Source organism: Ammodytes marinus, assembly GCF_949987685.1.
Source record: "Ammodytes marinus genome assembly, chromosome: 8".
Lineage (NCBI taxonomy): Eukaryota > Metazoa > Chordata > Actinopteri > Uranoscopiformes > Ammodytidae > Ammodytes > Ammodytes marinus.
Genome location: NC_137212.1, coordinates 8,732,700 through 8,758,632, shown reverse-complemented (window position 1 = coordinate 8,758,632; position 25,933 = coordinate 8,732,700). Strand labels below are relative to the sequence as shown.

The 25,933-nt window shown below is 36.2% G+C and overlaps 1 protein-coding gene across 1 annotated transcript; it reads left to right on the top strand.

The window, feature by feature from the left end:
- Positions 1 to 1,758: 1,758 nt before the first annotated feature.
- Positions 1,759 to 25,536, top strand: cfh (complement factor H; the record flags this gene model as incomplete). Its single annotated transcript, XM_080032202.1, has 19 exons — positions 1,759 to 1,857; positions 1,984 to 2,169; positions 2,476 to 2,581; positions 2,723 to 2,799; positions 2,982 to 3,164; positions 3,792 to 3,977; positions 4,079 to 4,273; positions 4,406 to 4,579; positions 4,885 to 5,058; positions 5,658 to 5,825; positions 6,392 to 6,547; positions 7,031 to 7,192; positions 7,293 to 7,472; positions 14,148 to 14,297; positions 15,982 to 16,161; positions 16,704 to 16,868; positions 23,914 to 24,096; positions 24,615 to 24,794; positions 25,346 to 25,536. The coding sequence occupies exons 1-19, from the start codon at positions 1,788 to 1,790 to the stop codon at positions 25,534 to 25,536; spliced, it is 3,066 nt and encodes a 1,021-aa protein (XP_079888328.1). The 5' UTR covers positions 1,759 to 1,787.
- Positions 25,537 to 25,933: the final 397 nt, after the last annotated feature.

Genomic DNA, 25,933 nt, shown 5'->3' with positions numbered 1-25,933 from the left:
CAGTGATTTACTTCATAAACTCGATAAAAGGAACTGCTGGCTTCATCTAAAGAGAAAGTATTCATGTAGCCAGCGTGATATGCAATTACATGTAGCAAAAACAGTTAGGTACAAAACTTTAACGTGAGAAAATTATACTTCGCTTGCTGGTATAAAAAGGATTTATTATATGATTATATAGACTGTTGCTATGACAATGCCTCTAGTTAATGTCCTCTCATTTCTGGTGTTTAGTCTCTGGCCAAGCTTCCTCAGGAGGGCACTGTTGAACAATTTGTTCCTTGGTCATAAGATTGTGAATAGGTAAGTACATTTCACCTTCTCACAAGACAGGATGAGAAATAAACACATGGTTAATGTAGTTTAATTTGACCTGTCATTAAAACCAAGCCTGTTTGTCCAGTCACACCAGTCACCATTGTCCTACTTTAACATGCACTGAATGCATTTTTTGATTTCCTATATTTTTCTCTTTTTTTAATTCAAATTCATTTTTATTTTTAAAGCTATAGTGTCAAGTTTTTAATATATTCATTGATATATATTTTTAAAATAAAACTTCTTAGTTTAAGTGTAATAAATGCATACCTATATTGTCTTCCAGAGAATCTTCCACCTTTGGGAGAATGCATAACATGTTTCAACCCATTGTACTGTACAACCCACATGCAAAGATACAGCACACAAAATATCCATTATCACACTTCTGGTGTTCCCGCAAAACTAATGTCAGTCGAACATTACAACATGTTGTTCTCCATTTTTCTGCTTAGTCGGCAATGGAAGTTAGTTCGGTCAACAGAAAAAGTTAAACACTATTTTAGAAAATTGTCAAATGCCAATTACTTTGACACATAAATGGCAATGCAAATAATTGTTTTTTCTTTTCTTGTGAGGTCAAATTTTAAAAGAAATATATATATCAGCTGCTTAAATTGATTAGTATGAACAACAAAAAGTCATATTGAGAAATAAAGAGAAACCCTGTATTGCTTAAGAGCTACATTTTGTTTCAAACAGTTTCCAAACTGAGGTCGGAATCGACTTTATTTGTGTCCCGTCCTCTTGGCAGCATTTTACACCTTTGCAAGGCCATCAACAAACAAATATTTGCTAAACTGTGTCAAAGGGCAGTTTAATAGGGACATGTAGTATGCACACATGCAAACTAAAAAAAGCGTCTTTATATATTTTTTCTTAAGTAATGATCGTGCTCTGGACATGCTTTTGTGTTTTGGACTCACAATTTGCTTCACTCATTTTCTCAATTCGGACACTAGCTGAGAAGAGTCTGTTCAACCTCACTGTAGCGCAACCGATTGTGTTTGATTTCTGTGAATGATTACCAAGAAGGGATCAAAAACAAATAAAGCCTTACCGGAATACTCTTTTTTTGTTGTTGTCACTCGATGATAAACAAAGTAAATCCTGACCACGCAAGAAACTTTGGCTCCTTCAGTTCTATCGGTGTAATTGTGTTATACTGCTTAGTCTTTTCCATTATGTATTCTGCTTATTTTACAATATAAATCTTAGTCCTAAAGCAATATGATAAAGTTTTTTAAGGCTTTTGTTAAAGATCTATTGTGTTACATAAGGTATTTTGTGTGGTCACTTCCTGCTTTTTCTACTGAGTGGGAGTCTGAGATCGCAGGAGGCTGGAACAGACTTTAGCAAATCATTGAGCAATCTCTTTTGGCCTGTGAGATCCACAGCTCTGTCTGTGTATAACTGCCTCAGTCCTCAGTTTCTGCTTCTGTTTGGCGGTTCAGGGTAATGGAGATAAAATGCACGCAATAACCCTAAGCTGTGTCCTATTTGTGTGGATGCAAACACTGACCGTAGTCAAAAGTGAAGGTAAGAGCAAGTACTTTATGTAATTTTCACATTAATTTTTATCTTGGCATTTCATTTGTAGTTTAACATTTTGCTTCAGGAATCAACAGACATTATTCATATTTGTTCTTTTTTTTCATCCTGCAGACTGTACACTTCAAGATTTTATAAATGACCCAAGCTTATATGACAGCAATTTTGACACAAGTGATCTCTTGCCTAGCTACTCTAGTGGAAAACAAGTGAGAGTGGGCTGCAATATTGGCTACAGTGGTTATTTCAAACTGATCTGTGACAATGGACAATGGACGAAAAGAGGCACAAAATGTCAAGGTGAGTTGATTCAAACTGTGTCTTTGACTGTTCAATATAAATATTTATACTACTATTATTAGTGGTCAACCCCAGTATACACAATATAAGTCATATAGTAGTATATATTCTGTGAAATGGGCATAGTGCCGTGGTTTGAATGAATGCACAATGCCAAAACAAACTAAACCCTATTGTATTGTTATTTTTGAATTTATATTACATGATATATTAGTATTAAACAAATTATGGCAAAATATTTTTCAATGGAAGTAAAACTTGTATCATCATTTCAATGTTGTTCCTCTCTCATTCTTACGTTATAAGCAAGATCATGTGGTCATCCAGGCGACGCTCAGTTTGCAGATTTTCAGCTGGCAAAGGACACCGATTATGTCTTTGGGTCACAAGTTGTATACACCTGCCACAAAGGGTATGGAAACATTTTGTAATTATTAAAAAAAAAAAAAAAATCTTCTTTGTGCTTTGTTAGTATTATACCGTCATAACAAGAAGTGTGTTTGGTTCTTCATAAGCCAACTCCATCATCCATCATACATTGTACTGTTTTCAGTTATCAAATGGTCAGTCGCATAAACTACCGGAATTGCATGGCTGAAGGCTGGGATGGTGTTGTTCCTGTCTGTGAAGGTAAGAGCTAAGATAATGGATCTTATTCATTTGGTACCTGACACAAACAGGGAAATGTCACTGTGTATTTATTTGTTTCATCCCGTGACAAAACTAAAAACATTTTTGCTTCCCTGCCTGTAGGTTGATATATTCAATTTGTTATACAAAGTTTTTTGGTCATCCAATTGTTCTCCTTCCAGCCCAACAGTGTCCATTTAAACCTGTGGACAATAATGTCCAGGTGAATGGGGACCTAAGTGAAGCAACCTATGGCAATGTAGTTCGATTTAGCTGCAAGAACTTCAAAGACATCCTCGAAGGGCAAACAGAGATCTATTGTGATGAAAAAGGAGAGTGGAGTGACGCCCCTCCAAAATGCAAAGGTAAAGCTGTAATGATAAGGCCCCTTGAGTGACCTTCATGGACTTGGAAATGAAATATCTGAACCTAATAGTTGCACATGTAGGGAAATATGCTTATCCACGCAGAGAATCACAGTAGATGAGAAGATCGATACCAACTCTGTCCATCCGAAGCTTGGTTTAACAGCTGGCCTACCTTTATCTGGGGAGGTTGCTATCGGAGTCACTGTGAAACATTCTGGCACATGAAACAACCCCCCTAAATTAAAAGGGAGTAGAGATGATGCCGCCAGCCTTGAAACAACTGTCAGAGTGTGTTCAGTTCCTCAAACAGAAACTTAACAATGAATCCAACGAGTACAAGTGCTCCGAAGTGATTGAGAAAAAAAATGTAATACAAATGTATATCTGTATCAGGAATCCATTCCATAAAAGTACATAGTAAATATGAAAAACTTTGGCACAAGGGAATTTTGAAGCTTAGCTAATGTACGCCGCCATTCACGTGTATTACCTGTGAATATAATGAATATAATCGAAAGTAGGCCATCATTTTAGTCTAAGATCAGGTCAATCAGTTGTTACTGTTTATAATACTTTTCAATAACAAATGTAGTAATATGTATGCGTGTGTGTATTCTTCAACAGAAATTAAATGCACAGCACCCGTGATTGAAAATGGCATCGTGCGTGACAAAAAAGAAGAGTACAAGGAAAATGAAATCCTGGATTTTGTGTGCAATCGCAAATATAAACGCAGCAACGAAAGACTTTCAAGATGTATTAAACAAGGAGATAGCAAAGCAGGTTGGAGCCCCACACCTCAGTGTGAACGTAAGTAAACTGAGTAATCCAAGTAATTGCTTTGATAAAGGTGACAAGGGGCTGGATGAATGGCTGACATGCTGTTATGCTTTATTTCCCATCAACTGCAGCGGTGACATGTAAACTGCAACTGCCGCCACTGGAAGGAACCCGATATGAACCTGCTAACAGGAATGTGTTTTCACCCGATGACACCGTAAGAGTCATTTGTTCAAATGACTACTGTATTTTTTTCACTAAGGAAACCTCAGCAGTAACTACATGCAAAGAAGACGGAGAATGGAGTATCGACCCGGTGTGCAGAGGTATGGAACTACATGGACACACTATGAGCTTGTGGTTCTCTACTGTGTTTATGAAGATTGATCTTGTACTCAATGTACTCAAGATGTCCTCTCTCTCTCTCTCTCTCTCTCTCTCTCTCTCTCTTATCCAAGAGGTTACATGCAGCGGTGAAAAACCCCGACTTCAACATGTAAATTACTGGGGAGTCTGGTTTACACAAAAAATGGATGCCACTGTAGAATACACATGTAATGAAGGCTACATGGAGACAAATGACAGGGCCACATGCACCAGAGATGGGTGGACACCAAAACCATTATGTAAAGGTACTGTGAAGTTAATTTCCATGATATGCAGTCAATTAATTATACTGTGACGGATAAAGTAATCTGTCACAGTCTATTATGTTGATAGTATTTCATTGCAATTTACTGGAGAAAACAAATTAATACTGCCCTGCAGACTGAAAACAAATCTGCAAAACATGTTGCACGTTGATGGTAGTCACAAATCTCAATAAATAATATGACAGCAGACAGGTATTGATTGGAATTTAGAAGCAGTTTTTCATAGTGGTGACAGTAACAAAACAGTAAATGTGTTTTGTTTGTTTATTTGTTTATTTTTGCAGCAATAACATGTGACAGACGTGATGTAGAGAATGCCGATATTGTCAGCAGATATGCTGAACAACAGACATACAACTTTGGTGACAAAGTAAAGTATGAGTGCCATGTCGGTTATAAAGGAGATTTTATTCTAACCTGCAAGAAAGGGGGTTGGAATGCAAATCGCCATTGCACAGGTAAGAAAGTACAGAACAATAATGTAATTTTTTTCATGTATAATTACATTTTTCTATCTATCTGTTTATTTTGTTTATAGAGGCATGCATTACAGATCAACTGAAGGAATGATCATATTAGCCAAAACCATCCAACTTGTTTATTCCCCGGTCAATGTCTAATAGGCTACAGTGTTTTCAAGATGTTGGTTGGAAACAGTAACGCTTTTGTTTGATACAAGAAAATAAGAACAAAAATGTTGAAACTCCAAACAACTATGATTCATGTGTCATCAACTACTGCTTTTTTATTGTATGAAAGCCTTTAATTTCAGCTGGTGAAATCCCTACGGTAGTCTATAAAAAGCAAATCAGATATGTGCTCAATCCAAATAATAATAATAATAATAATAATATATTCCCAAACTCAAAGCCTTGCCACATCTATCCAGGATGCTTCGACTAAATCATGAAAACATATAAAATCAATCAACATATATTGTTTAAATCCCCCTTTAATCCTCCAGGTTAATTTGACACAATATCAAAAATATGACATTTACAACACTAATGTTTGTCTGACATCTAATCTGATGTGCACTCTTTCTAATTTTCCTCAGAGATAACTTGTGACAGAAAACGTTACCAGGAAGCAGACATTGTCGGACCAGATAAGTCTACATACAAGTACAATGACCAGGTTGAGTACAACTGCAAGACTGGTTATTCAGGACGCTTCAATATAACCTGTGGGAAAAGAGGTTGGATCGGATCTCAACAATGCAAACGTAAGAAAATACTATACACGATACAGTTGATAGGATAAAAGTTCATCCTTTTATGTAAGTTTTATTTTCTTCATGCTTACACCACATTCAAAAAAAATTGTGGGGCAATATATTGGGGGTTTTCTAAATAACTGCAATAATGCAACAAAAGGTGTAGATGTTTAAGGTTTACAAGTATGTGTTAACTGTTCTTCTTCTAAACAACTTTCTTGAGGATTTTGCTTATTTCATCAGTTCAATATTGCAAAATATCCAACTGATGCACATTTAAAATGGATGTTAAACTATTTCAAATGACTTGATGGATTTGTGGAATTTGTATATGTGACACTGTGTAAAACACTAACCCTGACCCTAACCCTGCAAGGAAAGAAATCTCCAAATTATAGGATTCAATTTAATGGCACCAGGACTCAATATCTTAGGCAAGCTTTCCAATAATGTTTGATCAGATATTTGAGTCTGGAACAAAGTAGCGTCCCTGGAGCACCAGATTAAACATGGCTACAAATGCATTGTTACTATCTTTTGGTTGATGCTTTCGGAATATAACTTTTTTTCAACAGGATGTCAGAAACGTGAGATTCGAAATGGATTTATGGTTGGCCCATACAATGAAACACTGTACTACACCTGCGATAAGGGGTATAAGCTTTTCACCAAACCCTGGTGGGGTGCAACCAAATGTGACCTTGAGGGGGTTGAAGAAAATCCATGCATTGGTAATTTTTGACACCTTACATATCTAGTGCTAACCAGCATGAAGCAAAGTGGCCACAGTGGCTTGTAGATGTACTTGAATATTAACTTCAAGCTGACTGCCAACTAAGAAGCTGTAAATCATTTTCAAATATCTGTAAACCATCCTCATATTGGATATCAAAAAGGATATAAATGATCAGAATCTTGTAAAAAAGAGGTAAATCCTTAGCACTCCATCGATATACATTGGCAGTGAATGCTTCTCGCCCAATTCTTCTAAGCAACCTCCAATATGACATATGTATAGATATATATAATATTTAAGAATAGGCTGTGTGTATGAATCATGTGTTAGTTTGAATTTCTTAAAACTTGACAAATTGATAGTGACATAACTGATACATGTCAGATTTTGATGTGTGACTTTTTTGTTCATTTACAGTTAATATTTGTGTTAGGCAACAATATACAAACCTTATTGTTTGTTATCATCTCCTCTCCAGAGAATAGTGAGTGTGGAAAAAAACCTGATATTCCCAATGGGAAAGTGGACAGTAGCCTCAATATTATTTGCAACGAAGGATACAAGGCTGCGTTGAAAAGTTTGATTTGCAGCGAGGGACAATGGTACTTAAATGGAATATCACCCGAAAAAGTCTGTACACGTGAGTCATCTTCAGTCTTATTTTATCAAATGTAAATACTAATTCAAAGATTATAAGATGTGACCTTATAGTGCGCATGTTTTTTTTTTATCTCTTGCAGATATTGCCGATTCCTGCGAACCCCCACCTCAAGTTGAGAATGCAGTTGTCTTGAGTGTATATCAGAAGGAACATCTGTCTGGTTCTGAATTAATATATCGGTGCCGTGATGAGTATACAACAGAGGGAGACGTTACAATTCGATGTGAAAATGGAGAATGGGAGAGAATGAACCTTAAATGTTATAGATCTTAAAACATTAACTTTAACAAGTCAAGTAAAGTTTCAAATTTTATTGTGAATTTATTAAAAAATAATTGACCGTAAGTGTTACAGGTTTTTTTGAAGTGTTTCATTGCCCTTTGAACATATATCTGGCCTTAGATTCAATCTGTTGTTCAGATTTCAATAAATGGCATTAAAGAAATTATGTCTTAAACTTCAAAAAATGCTATAGAAAAAACACGTTATCAATTCCCAGTTGTGGTTTAAAACCTATAGATTTCTTTTTGTATATTTACCAATATACAGATTACAGGCAACTGATCCTCAAGTGTGAAAAGATATAGATTGAGAACTGAAGCTTTTCCGAAAATGAATAACGGTAAGGGATAGTGAAAGTGGAAGCAGAGTTAAAGTTTTAATCCGTGAGATTATAGTTAGGTAATTTTCTATTAAGTGCCTACCTATCAAGGAGTGAGGTAAAACAATGGTGATTGAGCATATGAGCCCCTAATGAAAGCACTTGTATTTGCGGTTTGCCCGAGTAATACTATATGGGTGTCTGTGGCGAATCTCCCTGTGGCTAGCAGTTAGTGGCAGTCATGAGGCGTGCAATACATTGTACTCAAAACATGGAACTTTTGACTCTGAAGTACTGAGTTCTGACCTATGTGTGTTCCAGTACATCTGAAAGTTTTTTTTATTTTGCTTTTATAAGATATTTTAATGGTCCCAAATGTTCTAAATGTATGAAAAGATCATTCTGCACTGTGTGCGCTGACATGTCGGGAGTTCCCGCTTATCTTTTTACACACTCTTCATTTATCAGATTTTGAAGAATAAGAAAAAAAAACATCTGTGTAAACATACACACAAATTAACATTCAGTACTTTTTGTATGTATTGAAAAAAGACAACAACAAAAAAGGAAAAACAGAAAAACGAGTTCACGATTTCTGAGTACAATGGAATGCAGCATTGGGTCTGTCTTAACGTCACAGATTCGCTCTAACGTTTCTCAAATCTTACGGACTATAACTTTAATAATATTTAAGAATGAATAATAATTAATTAACAGATAAGTTACAATGTTACTTAATTAAGTTAAAATGTTTTCAAGTCCATATTATTCTGATGGTCACAAACCACATGTTGGATGAGAGAGTTATGTGACCATAGTGGCAAATTCATACTAATGTCCTGTTTCTAATAAATAAAATATGATCCATGAACATGTAATCAATGGAAAGAGTATAATCTAATGATTGATTTACTTATGTTGTTACAGTGTGACCTGATTTTTTCATTTGGCATATTGAATAAAAGACAATATTATAGAAGCTTTATTTTTATGTATTTATTTGTTATTGTGTCATTCTAAATCCAGCCCTATAAAGAATAGATATATGGGGTTAAATGCTATAAAAAGGAGAGGCAGGTGGAGCATTTAGGTAGGGCATGAAATTGTTTTGCCAGTATTTGCAGAATTGTACAGTTTATTGTTCCGAACAAAGTTTGAAAAGTGGATTCAGGCTTTCAGAACTTGGCATAATATATAGTATGCTCCATTATGTTAAGTTTGAATTAATGGACACTATTGTAACACTGTTTTTCAAGTAAAGGAAAGAACATTAATGAAAATCTTTAAAGGCAAATAAATAGTCTTTGTCAAGATATGAATAAACCCCAATCCCCAAGACACACTTTGCCAATCTCTACTTAAAATAAATGTATTATTTTGTTTTACTTAAAATGCTGGCGAACATGTAGTAATGAAATATGAATTGAGAATATTTGACTAACACATGAAAATATAATTAGATATGCATAATTTTTCTAAATCATGTCCACAGTGACAGAGCAACCATCCAGATCAGACACACCTCCCCTTCTAAACCTTTCATAATGATTACAGTTGTTAATTCAGTATAGCACACAAAAATGATTGGACACAACTTTGAACTACAGCCTTAACAAAAGCACAGAACACGTTTTCTTGATCATTTAAATGTGTCAGCTTCAGGTTTAAAGCAGGGGTAAGTGGTATACTGTATATTTTTGTGAAGCAAAGGCTTCAGTCAATCTGCTCTGCAGTAAGCAGAGGAGAAACTTGTCATGCCAAAACCCTTTATCCAATAAGGAGAGAGAACACTACAAAATGATTCTCATACAAAAAAGAATGATCTAATACATTGATTATTATATATTATAAACGAGTGAATTATGATATATTATTGCAGATTAAGCAGCTCAGTAGGCCATAATCATTTTAATCAAATAATATAACAAATGTGCCATTCTGTATAATGAGTACTTTTGGTGCTTTAATTTTTTTTTGAAGATAATGTTTTGGTACTTTTACAAAGACACACTATTTTGAATGTTGGAATTTTAGTATTGGTATTGCTATTTTCAGTTAAAAGGTAAAAGTTCAGAGTACTTCTTTCACCACTCCCCTTAAATTAAGAAAAACAAGAGACAGTGACATTATTTGAAATAATTAAGTGTATTTCCTCAGCAGTAATGTTCATTTAAGTGTGCATCATTTTAGTGCAAATAAAAAGGTTTCCTCTTTCAGTACCAATTGAATTGCTTCATTGACTGTTTGCTCAACTGAAGGATTTTGGCAATGGACTCTGTACTGTATCTACTGATTCCTCATCAAACCAGACAAACACTGCTTAGTCATTCAGCAGACACTAAAAAACACAATTTGATGGGATCTTTCATTAATGTGTCCTGACATCGGTCCTGCCGTGTTGTCAAGTTATATTATGTCAGGTCAATAGAAAGATAGCTTTTCTTTTATGGTATGTTCTAGTTCTATAGCAGACTCCATTTTAGCATTTTGTGAATTAATTTGATAGGATACCAAATAAATACATTTTGAAGAGGCTTGTGATTGATTCATATTGCAAAAAATATATAATGTACTGTGTATGCACCTGTCTGGAGCTCTAAGTATTGTGAACAGTGTGTGCTGTGTGTTTTTCCATGTGTCATGTTGTGTTCATATTGTGCAATCCCACTGGGCAGTCCATGTTGTGACCCTGGGTGCTTCCTAAGGACTGCAGCTGAAGATAAACAAACAGCAATAGCACAGAAAGCCGAGTTTGTCAAAAAGCTTGGCCGCAGTTATACTCTTGTGTGTCACCGCGAAGCTGCTTTTCAAAATGCCATGGCCCTTAATCCTTTTGTTTCTCCAACTTTGGGGGAGTGCAGAAGTTTCACCGCTATCAAAAGGTAAGACAGACGTATTTAAATACTTGCTTTCCAAAAAGTGCATATTGTTGTGAAGGTGATGGGAGAGGGGTTGCAAAGGGAAGAGACTTTCAAAAACGTCCATGTGTTTTGATTTGTGGTATTGCCCGTTTTACAGTAGGACCAGTGTTTATGGGTGTGATGGTTAACTTATGAATGGGCAGTTTAGTCTCAAAAATGATATTCTCATAGCTGAGGAGATCTTCTTGTTTACAGGCTTTGATATGACTGAAAACTGGCATGTGTTACCCTCGATTATTAATTTTTTTCTGTCCAATTGTTTTTGTTTTCTATGTTGCTGTTTGTCAGAATGTCCAAATGTCCCAGTTGTTCTTCACGCCCAAGTGTCCGAAAAAACCCAAAAAACTGAGTACCACGTCGGGGATGCGATACTTTTTACCTGTGAAACAGGTTATGTATCAGGTCGACCCATCAGATATTTATGCACAGAGGGAAGCTGGACGAGAATGCACCAAGGACAGTGTTACTGTGAGTTACATGGCTTTCTGTTCTGTCTTACATTTTCTTGATGGCTGGTTGATGACTAATCAGGTTACAACAAATGTGAATCCTTTATAATCTAAAGTTCATTATATTTTTACAAGGATACATTATAATTTAAGCCATTCATTAAGAATTGAAAATGTAACACTTTCATAATTGTTTGAACAGATTATGGTATTGAGTTAAAAGTTATGTGTATTATATTGCAACCACAATTTCTAGTAACCATTCATCAATCTCCCTTTTTACATAAACAAACAAACAACATTGCTGATTAACATAGATGTATGTAACATATTAAAATGTCACTGGCAGTTGGCTTTCAACTAAAATCCAACAATGAAGCCTGAAAGACTAAAGCCTAAAGTTCAAAGCAGGTTAAAAAATCTCCCAATTTAAGAAACTGTGTGGTTGATGACTGATTGTTTTCTTCTTCTTCTCTTTTCAGTGAAGCCATGTGAACTTCCTGAAGACACTCCGAATGGCCAATTTGAACTTGTCCACGGTGAAGACTTTGTTTTTGGGTCAACTATCAAATACTCTTGTAATGAAGGGTATGTATCTCATAACATCTCATCAGGCCCGCCGCTCCCTATACGCAGAGTATGCAGAGTGCGTAGGGCACCAAGTTCCTGGGGGGGCACCCCAAAAAAAAAATATATATATTATAATTATAATTATTTTTATTTTTTTTAAAGTTCATGATAATCATTACATTACAAAAAAAATATAAATAAGTTATGAACAGGCCCATCGTTGTTTTTTCTTAATTGTGTAACCTATCCAGGGGTGGATTACTGCACAGGCACACCGGGCACAGGCCCAGGGGCCCAAGGGCTCAGGGGGGCCCTTAGCCAGAGATACTGATAGTAACTTTTCATGTTGCATAGTCAAAGAGCTCAGTCACTGATGTCAATAACAGGGTCCAAAAAGGAATAGCCTAAATATAAGGATACTCATTAAAATGTAACAAGATAGAAATCATCATGGGCCCCTCAACTAGTAGGGGAGAAATACAAAAGCAAGTTAAAAACAACAGCATTACTTGCTCTGTGTAAGGGGCTCCATGAGGGGCCTTGAAGGCCCCCTCACACATACACAAATACGCTTTATATGTGTGAATTCTAAATTGTTCATATCCACCCTTTATCTGTTGAAATGGGCCCCTCCATCATAGAACATGGGTCTGCAGACCAATCTACTGTTTTTACAAGTGCAGAGTAAAGAGTGCTGCCTGTTTAAGAAAAATCTGAAAAATAATGTTCCTTCTGCATCTCAGGATTTGATATCTCTCTAGTCTCTAAAATTTCCTCACAAAGTGCACTAGATTGATGCATTTTACTTTAAAAAGATAAAAAAAAGTCCCTCCAACAGTATCCCAAAATCTTGTGGGAAACACTGACTTCCCTAATATGTTTTTGCCATTAATTGTATGTATCTGTGTAGAAAATTCAGTGTACCTCACTGGATAGGGACAAGTGGGGGGCCCTTTAAGAGTGTGTGCCTAGGGGCCCATTATCTCATAATCCGTCTATGATCCTATCACTCAATTCCTTTGCAAAGGCAGTTAGTAGGATACTAGGCAACTTTTTTCACAAGTTAAGCTGTTCTTTCTGTTAGTAAATGCTGTTCGCAAAACTCATCACTACAGCAAATGTGCCAAAAAGCAGTCGCAGAGATCTTGCAAGGGCAAAAAATTTCCGCTCGCGCCCTACGGCCGCGAGCTTCTTGGTGTTTTTATTTTTTTTTAGGGGGAGGGGGGGCACCACTGACAATTTAAGCTTAGGGCACCCAAAAGCTTAGCAGCGGCCCTGCATCTCATAATGTTCTATGATTAATTTTAAAAAGAGAATGAGGACACAAAAAGGGATAACCACTTTGCACATTGTTTTTATCACAATTTCCCTGATAGATTGTGTTGTAAATAATGACGTGGTTTCATTTGATAATGGAAAGCTGTATGGTGATGTTGATTGCAGGTATCAAATGGTGAGTAAGGAAGACACCAGGACATGTTTCCTTGACAATTGGACAAATCACGTGCCAATATGCGAACGTAAGTCTTGTGACCACATTGGGTTAATAGTTCTGTCAATTACTAGCAACTTCAAAGCTGCACTAGATTATTATTTTTTTACTGTACAATTAGTTGCTTTTTTGAATTTTAATTTAGGCAAAATAGGATGAGTCTTCTGCATATCCGTTATTAGTTGGGAGGGCTATTGCGTGCACACCTTGTTCGGGAAATAAAAGTATAAATCCCAATCATTTTTGCTATTGACAATGTCAAATGGACTTCAATACACTCTAGTTAACTTAGCGGCTTGTTGTAACTGGGCGTCCTTAAGTTAAAACAGCAACTTTGGGTGTTGACCATTTTTTGGCATCAAACTTGCATTAATGATATCATGGGAACTCTCTAATTGATTTTTGTACTGAGTTCCATTGATGTGCTATCCTGATTGAAAAAGACGGCATGGCCGGATGCAGCTCTCCTCAGAAGGATTGTGCAGTTTCCTGCTACACCTCTAGTAACTTTGTTGGTCGTAGATTTGGATGTGAGGAAACAACAAGAGGAGGAGGAGCTAAGCCATCATTAAACTAGACAGATATATTTTTGAACTTGATGAGGTTTACACAGGTTAGCAGTTACAATTAAAACGGGTCACTATAACATAAACATCTAGTGTCCAGTATCTAGGAGGGGTCTGTGTAACTGTGTTTGTTTGTTAAGTAAGGATATTGTTAAAAGATAAACATGAAAAAACTCAGCCTATACCACCTTGGAACTCAATGGGAAGTCTCTGTTGATGCCCCGCTGTGTGATTTTGGTGTATATAATACATTTATTTATACATTAAATTCTTCTTTTTTTCAGCATACATTTTTCACCCCCTCATTGACTTGACTAACTGTTGTGTTTATTCAGCTTTGAGCTGTGATCCCCCGCCTGCAGATGGACGGCTACAAGTAAAAGGTTTACCAGGAAACGATGATCCCATACTTCCTAACCGTTTCCTTACATTCGGCTGCGATGGTCGCGGGCAATATCTGAACGGCGGCGAACAACTGACATGTGGTAATGATGGACAGTGGGATAAACCATTTCCCTCTTGTGAAGGTAAAACCTTAAAGATAAAAAAATATATATGTCTTTTCTAAATATTAATTTTATACTTTTAAATGGTAGCGCATGTTACAATATACTACAATCTAATATACTGAAAGACATACATTACCACCGAACCTCAGAGTCTTTCATTTGATAATATCTGTTTTTTTTTCTTTTTACAGACATTATTTGTGAAGTTGACGAGATGGGCCCTCATCTCAATGTAACCGGACTACCATCAGGAAATGAAAAAATGAAGTCCGGGCATGAATTACAGTTTCAATGCCAACATCCATATATCCTGGATGGTTCTAACCAAATTATATGTTTAGAAACTGGGAAGTGGAGTACACCCATGCCAACCTGCAATGGTATGTTCACTTTTAGAAAATATAGTGGTAATAACATGAAGACAGTGTATTTAATATTTTATAGTTGATTTTAGAAAAGAGACAGATAAACCATTGAGATACGCCAAAGGGTTAATACATTAATAAACAGGTCAAGCGTATTAAGGTTGATTCAAGTTCAAGTTCAAATGTATTTATACAGCACATTTAAAACAATTATAGTTGACCAAAGTGCTTAACAAGCTCAACACCTTTTAATCAAACCGATTGTGTTCTTCAAAACAGAGGGATGCGTAGTTGCATCTGTACCAAAAGGCGTAGTCTCCACACATTCCCCAGGAGCTAAACTAAAAAAAGGAGAAAAGATAAGGTTTCAATGTAGCAGCAGTCGACACCATCTTCATGGGAACGCAGAGGTTGAATGTTTACCAAGCGGACGATGGAGTGGTGCCTTCCCAACATGTGGACGTAAGTACATTCTGTCCTTGTTTGCTTTTACATCACCTATGGAAATGATGAGAAAAACTGATCCAGGACACAACTTTCAGAGATTTCCCAGTAGGCCTACAGTGCTGCCTGTGTGATCATAGAGGGCTGGATTTGCTATGTTTACCCTGCTACACTGCCCTTATGTGTATATATATTTTTTGAGCTGCTATTTTTTTCTTCGTAGTAAATGCTAGTTATTCTTTGTGTTTCAAGAAGTTTTATTAGAATGGCATTATTTTAGGCCAGGTGTACATAATGAACTGACAGTGTACTGATATACTATACATAGACTGCCATAAGAAAGAGTTGAACTCAGTCCGATATTCGGCGTGCATTAGAAATATCTAATGCAGCCAATTAGTGATGAATTATAGGCCTATGGAAAAAAAGAAAATCTTTTATTTTAAATATTTTAGCCAACAGAGGCATTTATTAGGATATTTAAACTGTAAAATAACCCACAATCTCACAATTTTTTAAATGAGACAACATTATTATACAGGACCATCCATTCTCCTTTAATTCATAACCCCTATTCTGAGATATAAACTGGATTTTGGTAGTTATAGCTGACGGCCGCCGAACGGCATTGTGGGAGCTGAGTGGTGGGGATAGGCTTTGCTCGTGATAAATGTTCATAAGTGTCATAGGAGGTGTCACTCTGTAGACGTCATCCCTGCTCTAAAATGAAAGTTTTTTTAAATGTGAGAACATAAAATAACATGAATGAAAAATACTGCGTACCTACCAATTAAAATATCTGACAGTCCAGGAGAACATTGCATAAACTTGTACTTTCTCTGTCATTTTAGCTCCTTCTGGTTGTGGGAAATCACCACCACTTGATAACGGAGACACTGAGAACATTGTGAAATTCAACCACAACCATAATGAAAGGGTTAAATACATCTGTCAAAACTACCACACTATGTTGGGTGACCCTTACATGACCTGCGACAATGGTGAATGGAAAGGAGAGATGAGATGCCTCAGTAAGTTAAAATTCACTGCATATTTTGCATATGTTTTTGTTTCCAGTGTCTGCATGCAGAAACTTGATTAATACTATGTTAGTCAAATGTGTACTCAACTCTTTTTATGCTATTTTCTACTTTATCTCCCCATTTCAGAGTGAAATATTGGACATTTTACCGTACTACAATTATTTGTCAGCTTAAGCAAGTTGTTTTTTTACAAATTCATATTTGAAGGTCTTATAAAATGTAATGCTTTGTTATAAATTAATCTACCCGTGACTTCAGTTGAAATTATTGTGTTTGATTTGGTTTAAGTATGCTACATTTGAACAGCATATTTAAATAGTATTTACATTGTAGAATATTAATTTCAATAGACTTAACTGCTGTATTAAAACACAGAGACTTCAATCCCCACAGACATATTACATACAGTAAATTATAAAAATAAAGTTTATTTTCTTCATAAAAAGAGTACAAATTAAAGCAATAATGATACACGTAGTGTACAGTCTTTCCCCATTAACAAAATGCTGTTTATCTGTTATCTCTTTCAGAACCCTGCACTGTGAATGAAGACGTCATGAACGAACATGGTATTGACTTCAGATTTTCTCAGAAAAATAAGTTATATTCAGTAGATCATGATTCCATGGAGTTCAGGTGTACCGAAGGAAAAAGACATGACGGCAGAGTGGGAATGCGTCAGAGGTGTAATGATGGTGTGATGCTACTGCCCACTTGCAGTTAAAGGTTTTTACTCAGTGGGGGTGTGTGGTAATTTTTACTAAAACATATATTTCAACTTCTGCTTTCTGCCAATCATCATAATCATGACCATGTGTCATGTGAGTAAAGTCTACGTGTCTCATCTTGATTCTTTGAAGAGGAACAACACAAACAATCTTGTGTTTTTTTTCTTTTTTCGTATAAAAATAAAGTGATTTTTCCAACAGAATACTTATTATGTGTAAAAACTTTCTTATTTTTGTATCTAAAATTCATATTACAGTTTTTCACAATTGTTTAAACACATTTTTTGGAACATCAGACACAATGTGCACGATATGACACTAATTTACCAACTGCTTAACCAATTCTGTTGAACTCCAAACACATTTCCTGCCTTAGACTCATATTCTCATTCCAAAACACACATTTTTCACAACACTACACACAATTCTCTATATCTTGCACACTCTTCCTGAATTATCTCTCTTGGTATTCACACAGAACACACTGCCAATCACATTTCCAAACTCAAAAGGCTTTTGTGCAGTTAGCTAATAGAAGGGTCAGAGATGAGCTTCTGTTTGCTGTGATTTACAGTAGACTGCACATTTTGGTACAAATACAGTTTTGCCGAATACTGTAAACACTAAAAGTGACTGCTATGACCACAGCATCACAACCTCTAACTTTTGTAACCTTGCCCTAAATCAGGGGTGTCAAACTCTGGCCCGCGGGCCAAATCTGGCCCGTTTCAATATTTAATCTGGCCCGCGAACCAATTCGGCAATTCCATTCAATTTGGCCCGCAAAAAAAAAAAAAAATTATCATGATTTTTTTTTTTTTTTTTTTTCTCATGTGGGGGCTGTGCCATGTTGGCACGTCGCACACGCTCCCAACCGTTAGGACACTCGCATAGCTTACCACTAGGAATGTCTGCTGAAAGTTCCACAGCTCAGGATTTTAAGCCATGAATTGATGAACTTGCATTGAAGAAAAGATGTCAGTTTTCTAATGGCTGTAAATCTATGGGGCTAAATAGCATGCTAATATGATGATTGATTGTGTCAACTGTCTAAGGATGAATGCTAACATTATCTGGTTTCTAACTTTTGCCTGAAGTTACAATATAGCTCACTAACTAACGTTAGATAGCCGCTGATAGCCCACCCCTTTTGTTTCCAATGGTGGCTTTGCATTTCATTACCAATGTTCAGTGTCATAAATAGTTAACACTGGTGCTGGGTCATGATTCCTATAAAAAAATAAAATAAAAAAACGTGATATGTTTTGAATGTGCAGAAAGTTTTGAAAAATCCAAGAGAAAACATATTGTGGCTCAATCCAGGATGCCTGAGAACCTTACTGCATTATAGTCCTTTATAATTGTTTCACCAGGAACCTGAATGTTGTATTTTCCTTTACAAAAATAAAGACATTTCCACAATAAATTGACGCAGAAAAGGCACAGAAAACCAAAACAGAAAAATCCACCAGAATACAGGAAATTAAGTGTTTGACGCACAAAAATTTCTGGGGGAGCACCCCCATACCCCCCACATATAATTTGTCCCCCAAAATATGTAAACAAAATCTAGCCTATGCCCCGTATGTACGCAGGTTATATACCTAGATATGTTGTTTGAGTTTTGGATTAAAAAGAAGGCATGTCAGTAAGCGACATGTCTGGCCCTTCGTGTGATTATCATGTCGTAATTCGGCCCTTTGTGAAAATGAGTTTGACACCCCTGCCCTAAATCAAAGCACCAACCCGACACGATATATGCTTTGCACTGTGTTTGAAATTCTCCAACACACTTCTTGAAAAAAAATTACAGTAAACTAATTGAATACCAATCAGTCTAAACCTTAGCACTACAAATAGACCCCAGGTGAGCTCAGCTCCTTTTTGAGACAGTAAGAGTCAAGGAAAGAGGAGGAGAGAGAGAGAGCGACAGGAGGAGACACATACAACAGGGACACTATAGTGGACTATGTTATAGATCATGGCCTATCAATGAGGGAGCCTGGACAGAGAGTGCAGCCCAACCTGAGTCGCTCCATAATTAGGAGATTTAGACTGGATATCAGGTGATCATTTCCCTGTTGCTTTTCAAAGGATGACATTGAGTGTGATGTTGATGACGCGATGTGGCCAGACACAAACAGGAGGCGGTATCTATAAAATTATTCATAATCCAACCACCCAATTCCTTACAACGCTGTTTTTTTTACCATTGTTCCCTAATTTTACTATAATTGTTTCTTGGTTTATACTGACACTGAATTGCTTGAACTGCAGTCCTACCTATTCATTGTGTTGGTTTGAAATGGCAAAATAAACTATTCTGCAACATGTGTGTTAGCATTTGGCAAAAACTGTAAAGTATTTGTTGTTACTGTAGGTGAAAGTGTATGAACATGCAAAGGCATAATTCTACTGATAAAGCATTCATATAGTGTTTTGCATTTATACTATAGTGTTTTCCATTCTGCACACCAGTGTTCAATGAGTGCTAGAAATGTCTAGTCATATGATGTATGTGTTTGTCATTTGAAAAGAAAACACCATTTAGTGAAGAGTTAACACTGTTTTGAGGGTAAAGTGTGCTTTTGCAAGAGAAGTGAAGGATTTTGCATTTTGTGTTTGAGTTTTGAGATTTGTGTTTAGGGTTTTGAAAAAGTGAGGTAGTCTATCAGGAAATGTGTTTAAGCAATTGTGAAAAACTGTAAACAGTGACCAAACAAGCACGCCTCTGAGGTTTGTGACTCACGTTGAACCCCCATGCTTTGGAAGCAGATGATATATACTTGTGTTAGGAAAGGTAATATGGCATGGATTACATTATCAACTTGATAAGTAAAGGTTTATGAAACTGTTCCGCCTGGACATATTAACAAAATGTTCATCATCTGCAGCTTATTTATTTTTTCCCAACATCAGCACCTATAGCAACAAAATAATTAACACGTTTATGGTTTTGATAAGGGAGCTAAAATCACTTGGATATCGCAGTAAAACAATGTTGTCCTATTGAAAGTATGAAGCTGATGATTTTCTATATTTTAGTTGCTGTCAACAAATTCTATAAAAGAGGACTAAAAATGACAATTTGTAAAATCGTCTTTCAACATTTTCTGACTTTCCTACGCAGTTCTCAAATCCTTATATTATATATGATAGCCTAATACATGCGTCAGGCAAACACTTTTGGACCATTTCTCTGCTCTGAGACACCTGGGGCCTCATTTATAAACGTGGCGTACGCCCAGAAGAGGGCGCACGCCAATTTCTACGCAAACATTGGGATTTATAGAAAGCAAACTTGACGGGAAGATGTGCGGTCCTCCACGCAAACTCTGACCCATGCGTACGCACAGAAAGTGGAGAAAGGGGAAACGGCAACTCCGTCGGCACATACTATATGAAGTGCGAGAACGAATGTGTTTGTGTAAAAGGAATCCAGATATAGGCCTATTATAAGCCACGTAGGTCTAACATATAGGGAGTTCCTTTGCAAAACGGATGAAGCCATTCAACTAATAAAAAAATGCCTCCACGTGAAGCCCGCAAAGGCTGCGCCACATTTAGAGTTGATTGTGATTTATAAAGGGAAACAGCCGTAGGACGTGAGTGCGCACTGTTTTATAAATCAGAATATCTTTGTTCGCACGTACATCCTACATTTCTTCCGTAAGCCAGCTTCCACGTGAATCCCACGCAAAGCTTTATAAATGAGGCCCCTGGGGCCTCATTTATCAACCGTACTTACGCACAAATCTGTGCATACGGAGGGCGTAAGAACATTGCCAGGCAAAGTTTGGAATTTACCAAAATGTACTTAGACTTATGAATGTGTGTAAATGTAAGCACAGCTCTGACCATGCTTACGAACAGAATCTAGTGGTAGAATAGCGATATTACAAGCACAAAGCAAAGCATTTAAGAGTTTCAACGTCTGCATTAACACTAGAACCGCCAGCGTTCTCTTTATATCTATAATCGCCACGCGCGTCAAATCCACCCGTGCATTTCTAGTGTAATATAAAGTCATACATTTGTTTGTTTAATCATCATCTGTGTTTTGGACCTCTTGTTTTATAATCTAAGTTTCTTTAAGAACACTGCGTTTCGTGGCTACTCAGTAAAAAAGTAGATATAATATCGCCAATATATCAATATACAGACGGTCAAAACAGCGTCCAAATGAGCTAAAATCCTAAATGCAATAGATAGTTATATGGCACACTTATGTTTATAAGCTCTAATTGATTATTCATTAAATGTGTCACACGTTTACATGTTTTGAAGCGGAGGATCCCTGTGCGTCTCATCTGACAGCACTCAGTTGTGTGTCATAGTAACTCTAATGTTGTTAGGAACTTATCTTCATCTCTTATTTATTGAAAGAGTTTATGAATGACTGCACGTAAAGTTGTCAGATCGCGGACCCCAAACAATGCCGTTGCCTTACAACTTGCTCGAAGATATCACATTTTCCCATGCAGCAAGCTTTCTTTTGTTTTAATGCCTGTACTAAGTGAGCCAACAAAATATGTTTTGCTTTGATTCAACCTCGTTTACAAGGGTTTCCATTTATGTGTTGGAGAAGTTTATTTTCGTTGACCTCTTTGCCATTGTAGCGGAGAGGGATAAAACACATTCACATGGTTGATAAAGGGATGTGTTGTGACCATATATGGTTAATTGGAGGCGTTTCTGAATGCAAATGGTCTGAGCGTGAACGAGCATGGTACTTAAGAACATGTGGGATTTATCAAGATTGATGACTTACTAGTGTGCGTACGATAGGCCAGCGCACGTTTGATAAATACCGATTTTTTTTGTACTTAAGCACATACAAAATTTCATTCGTAAGAGTGAATTTAGAACCTTTTCTACGCACTGTTGATAAATGAGGCCCCTCCTTGTGTTTCTTTGTGAGCTTATTGATCAGTGGTGTAAAGTACTTTAACTAAAGGACTTTAATTACACAATTAGGCTGGCATTATTCAACTCTTTTCTTATTGTCACCAAATCCCATTAAAATAACCAAACCCTGTGTATCTGAGCAAAAGTGTAGATATTGGTTTAATTTATTGCTGGATTTGTTTTGTTTTTTAATGTGATTTATAAATACTGAAAGACTTAGAAAATCACCAGGCTTATCTTTTAAATATTAAAAAAGTCAACACTTGTAGCACAAAGACCTGTGGTTTTTCTATTTTTTATTTCACATAATAGCTATAATACCTAACAAGAGGAAACCCAGTATCCATCCAGTGTCAAGAATAGTGAGCCAGGTATCATTTTAAAAAACTGTTAGTTTTATTTTTAAGAATTGGAAAATAAAATATTCCTTTAAAATTAGTTAGATTTATACAAATAGTAGTTCTTTCTTTTGTCTTTCATTAATCATCTCACAACACTGTAGATGTATATGTGTCCTAGAAGGTCACACACATATACATAAATAAAGAGAATTTTTCTTCAGTATAAGTACTTTTGATACGTTGAAAATATTTATCTGGTAATATAGTAATTTTACTTGGGGTGTTTGTTCACAGTATGTATTGATACTTTTCATGAAGTAAAGTGTCTAAGGACTTATTCCAACACTAGTCTATATGCTATGAATTAATTATTTATTTATTTACTGATTATTTTTCAATTAATTAATTAATTCCTGCCGTACACAAGATTTGTCCCTTATCTCCTGTACAGCCTATCATGAGGAAACATAATACCAAATTCATATTTGGCAATAAAACAATAATATTGAGGTCAGGTGTACCAAAGGCAGAACCGCTTGTCCAGTGAGATTGTGAGTGTGCTCTGATGGGGTGATGAACCCACTCGCCTGCCAGTAAAAGCTTTAGTTGACTGGAAATGACACAAGCTGGCTGAACAAACATGTGAATAATTAACAAGAGGAAATAGGTTTGTTTAGGAGACGGAAGTTGTTTTTTATAAACAATGATACTGTGGCAATTCTACATCCAAGCAAGTCAACATGCTGTGGTGTTCCATACTTTTGGGGACCATAACCACATCAATTTTTTTGTTCGGACAGAAAACTGTGGACACATTGGGGAAATGAATGACATGACCAGAATTATAGTTAGGCAAAAATAGAAAAGGGGAGGTGAGGTGATTGTGCGTGATACCCATTATGAAAAAAAGAAAATCATTGCACATCTTAATCCTGCACAGACAAGGAAATATTGTGAGTGTGTGTGTGTGTGTGTGTGTGTGTGTGTTTGTGCGTGTTTGTGTGTGTGTGTGTGTGTGTGTGTGTGTATTTAGATGTGTGTGTGTGTGTGTGTGTGTGTGTGTGTGTGTGTGTGTGTGTGTGTGTGTGTGTGTCTGTGTGTGTGTGTTTGTAGTGGGAGGGTTTTTTGGATAGGGTCCCATGTGCTTGTAACTGTTTGTATTGGAAATGGTGGCATTTGCAGTGCGCATAAAGACTATCTGAGTAACTCTAGCGGGAAAAAAAAGTAATTCAGACACAAAGGGAGTCATTCCTAGATACAGCTCTTCACAATGAGACTCTCTCACCTCCTTTGGCTTTTTATCCTGTTTCTAAACATGGACACAACTTTGCAGCAGAATGGTAAGAGTTTTTCAGGTATTTTTTCTCTGCTTTTACTGAATTGAGAAAACAAAAATCTTTCACATATTGTATTAGTGAGTTTAACAGTCTGAGATGTCAAGATGATGATAAGTAGAATTGCTCAGAATTGATTAATTAGTAAGTGAATATGAACGTTGATATGTATTTCACAGGAATTCATTCCATAAAGTACGCTGTAAATTATGAATTGTGTTGCCTATTTAATAAAATTAAACGTCTACATTAAAAATGTTCTAAGAAATGTCTCCAGCTACAAAGTGATACACATTTACATACAGCGTTAGAGTTACGGAACATTGTACATTCTGTATTTAACATCTGATTTGTGTTAATGAAACTCAATTGAATATGGTATATACTGTATAAACCTCTTAACAAAACCGATTGTGTTCTTCAAAACAGAGGGATGTGCAGTTGCAGGTCTACCAGGCGGCGTCATCACCACATTTTCCCCAGACGCAAAACTAAGAGAAGGAGGAAAGATACAGTTTGCTTGTCACCAGAGTCAACCCCCTCTTCATGGGAACGCAGAGGTTGAATGTTTAGCTGAAGGACAGTGGAGTGGAGACTTCCCAACATGTGGACGTAAGTCAATTCTGTCCTTGTTTGCTTTTTCCTCCTTTATGGAAATGACGAGAAAAGATTATCCAGGACACAACTTTCAGATGTTCCTGAGCACCGTGCTGTGCGACCTTAAAGGGCTTGATTTGCTAAGTGTTCTCTGCTTCACTGTGTGTTTTTCTTCATGCTGCAATTTTATTTCCCCAATAAATGCTAGATATTATTTGTGTTTCAAGTTTTTTAATAATAAACTGGAGTTCATTGTAGAGCTGCTTTATTTAAGGCCAGGTGTACATAATAAACCAGCAGTTAACTGATTTCTAGGCTTACCTATATAAGAAAGATTTTTTTTTTGCTATTTACAAATTATTCATTTGTATCTATTTTTGTTGCTGCTAAAGGCCAGACATAAATGCAAAATACTGTGTACCTGCTACCAGTCAGTCTAATACTGTTAGTCTACTCTAGTCAGTCTAGGACAATATTTTTAATTGCAAAACAATAACTTTTACATTACATGTGTACTTTACATGTCATTTCAGCTCCTTCTGGTTGTGGGAAATCACCACCACTTGATAATGGAGACACTGAGAGCACTGTGAAATTCAACCACAACCATAATGAAAGGGTTAAATACATCTGTCAAAACTACCACATTATGGAGGGTGACCCTTACATGACCTGCAACAATGGTGAATGGAGAGGACAGATGAGATGCCTCAGTAAGTAAAAATTCACTGCATATTTTGTATATGTTTTTGTTTCCAGTGTTTGCATGTAGAAACTTGATTAATACTATGTTAGTCAAATGTGCACTCAACTCTTTTCATGCCATTTTCTACTGTATCTCCCCGTTTCAGAGTGAAATATTGGACATTTTACTTTACTAATATTTGTCAGCTTTAGCAAGTTGTTTTTTAACAAATGTATATATTTTAAAATAAAAAACATTTGAAGGTCTTATAAAATAAGATTATGTGTTATAAATGAATCTACCCACGAGTGCAGTTGAAACAATTGCGTGTGATTTGGTTTGCTACCTTTGAATAACATATTTGAATAGCATTTACATTGTAGATTATTAATTTCAATATACTTAACTGCTGTATTTAAACACTGAGAATTCAATCCCAACAGCCTTACTACAAATAATAAATGATGAAAATAACTATTATTTTCTTTAAAGAAAAAGAGTTTAAGCAATAATGATACACAGTGTGCTGTACAGTCTTTCCCCATTAACAAAATGCTGTTTATCTTTTATCTCTTTCAGAACCCTGCACTGTGAATAAAGACGCCATGAACGAACATGGTATTGCCTTCAGATATTCTCATGATGACAAGTTATATTTAGAACCTAATGATTTCGTCACGTTCAGGTGTACCAGAGGAAGACAGCGCGGCACAGTGGAAATGCGTCAGATGTGTAATGATGGTGTGATGCTACTGCCCACTTGCAGTTAAAGGTTTTTACTCAGTGGGGGTGTGTGGTAATTTTTACTAAAACATATATTTTCACTGCTTTCTGCCAATCATCATAATCATGACCATGTGTCATGCATATTAAGTCTACGTGTCTCATCTTGATTATTCTAAGAGGAACAACACAAACAATCTTGTAGTTTTTTTCTTTTTTCATATTAAAATAAAGAAGTGGTTTGAACAACATACTTATTGTGTCTAAAAACTTTCTTATTTTTGTATCTTAAATTCATATTAAACAGTGACCAAACAGGCAAGCATCTATGGTTTGTGACTCACGTTGAACCCCATGCTTTGGAAGCAGATGATGTATACTTTTGTTTTAAAGGAAAGGTAATATGGCATGTATTACATCATCAACTTGATAAGTAAAGGTTTA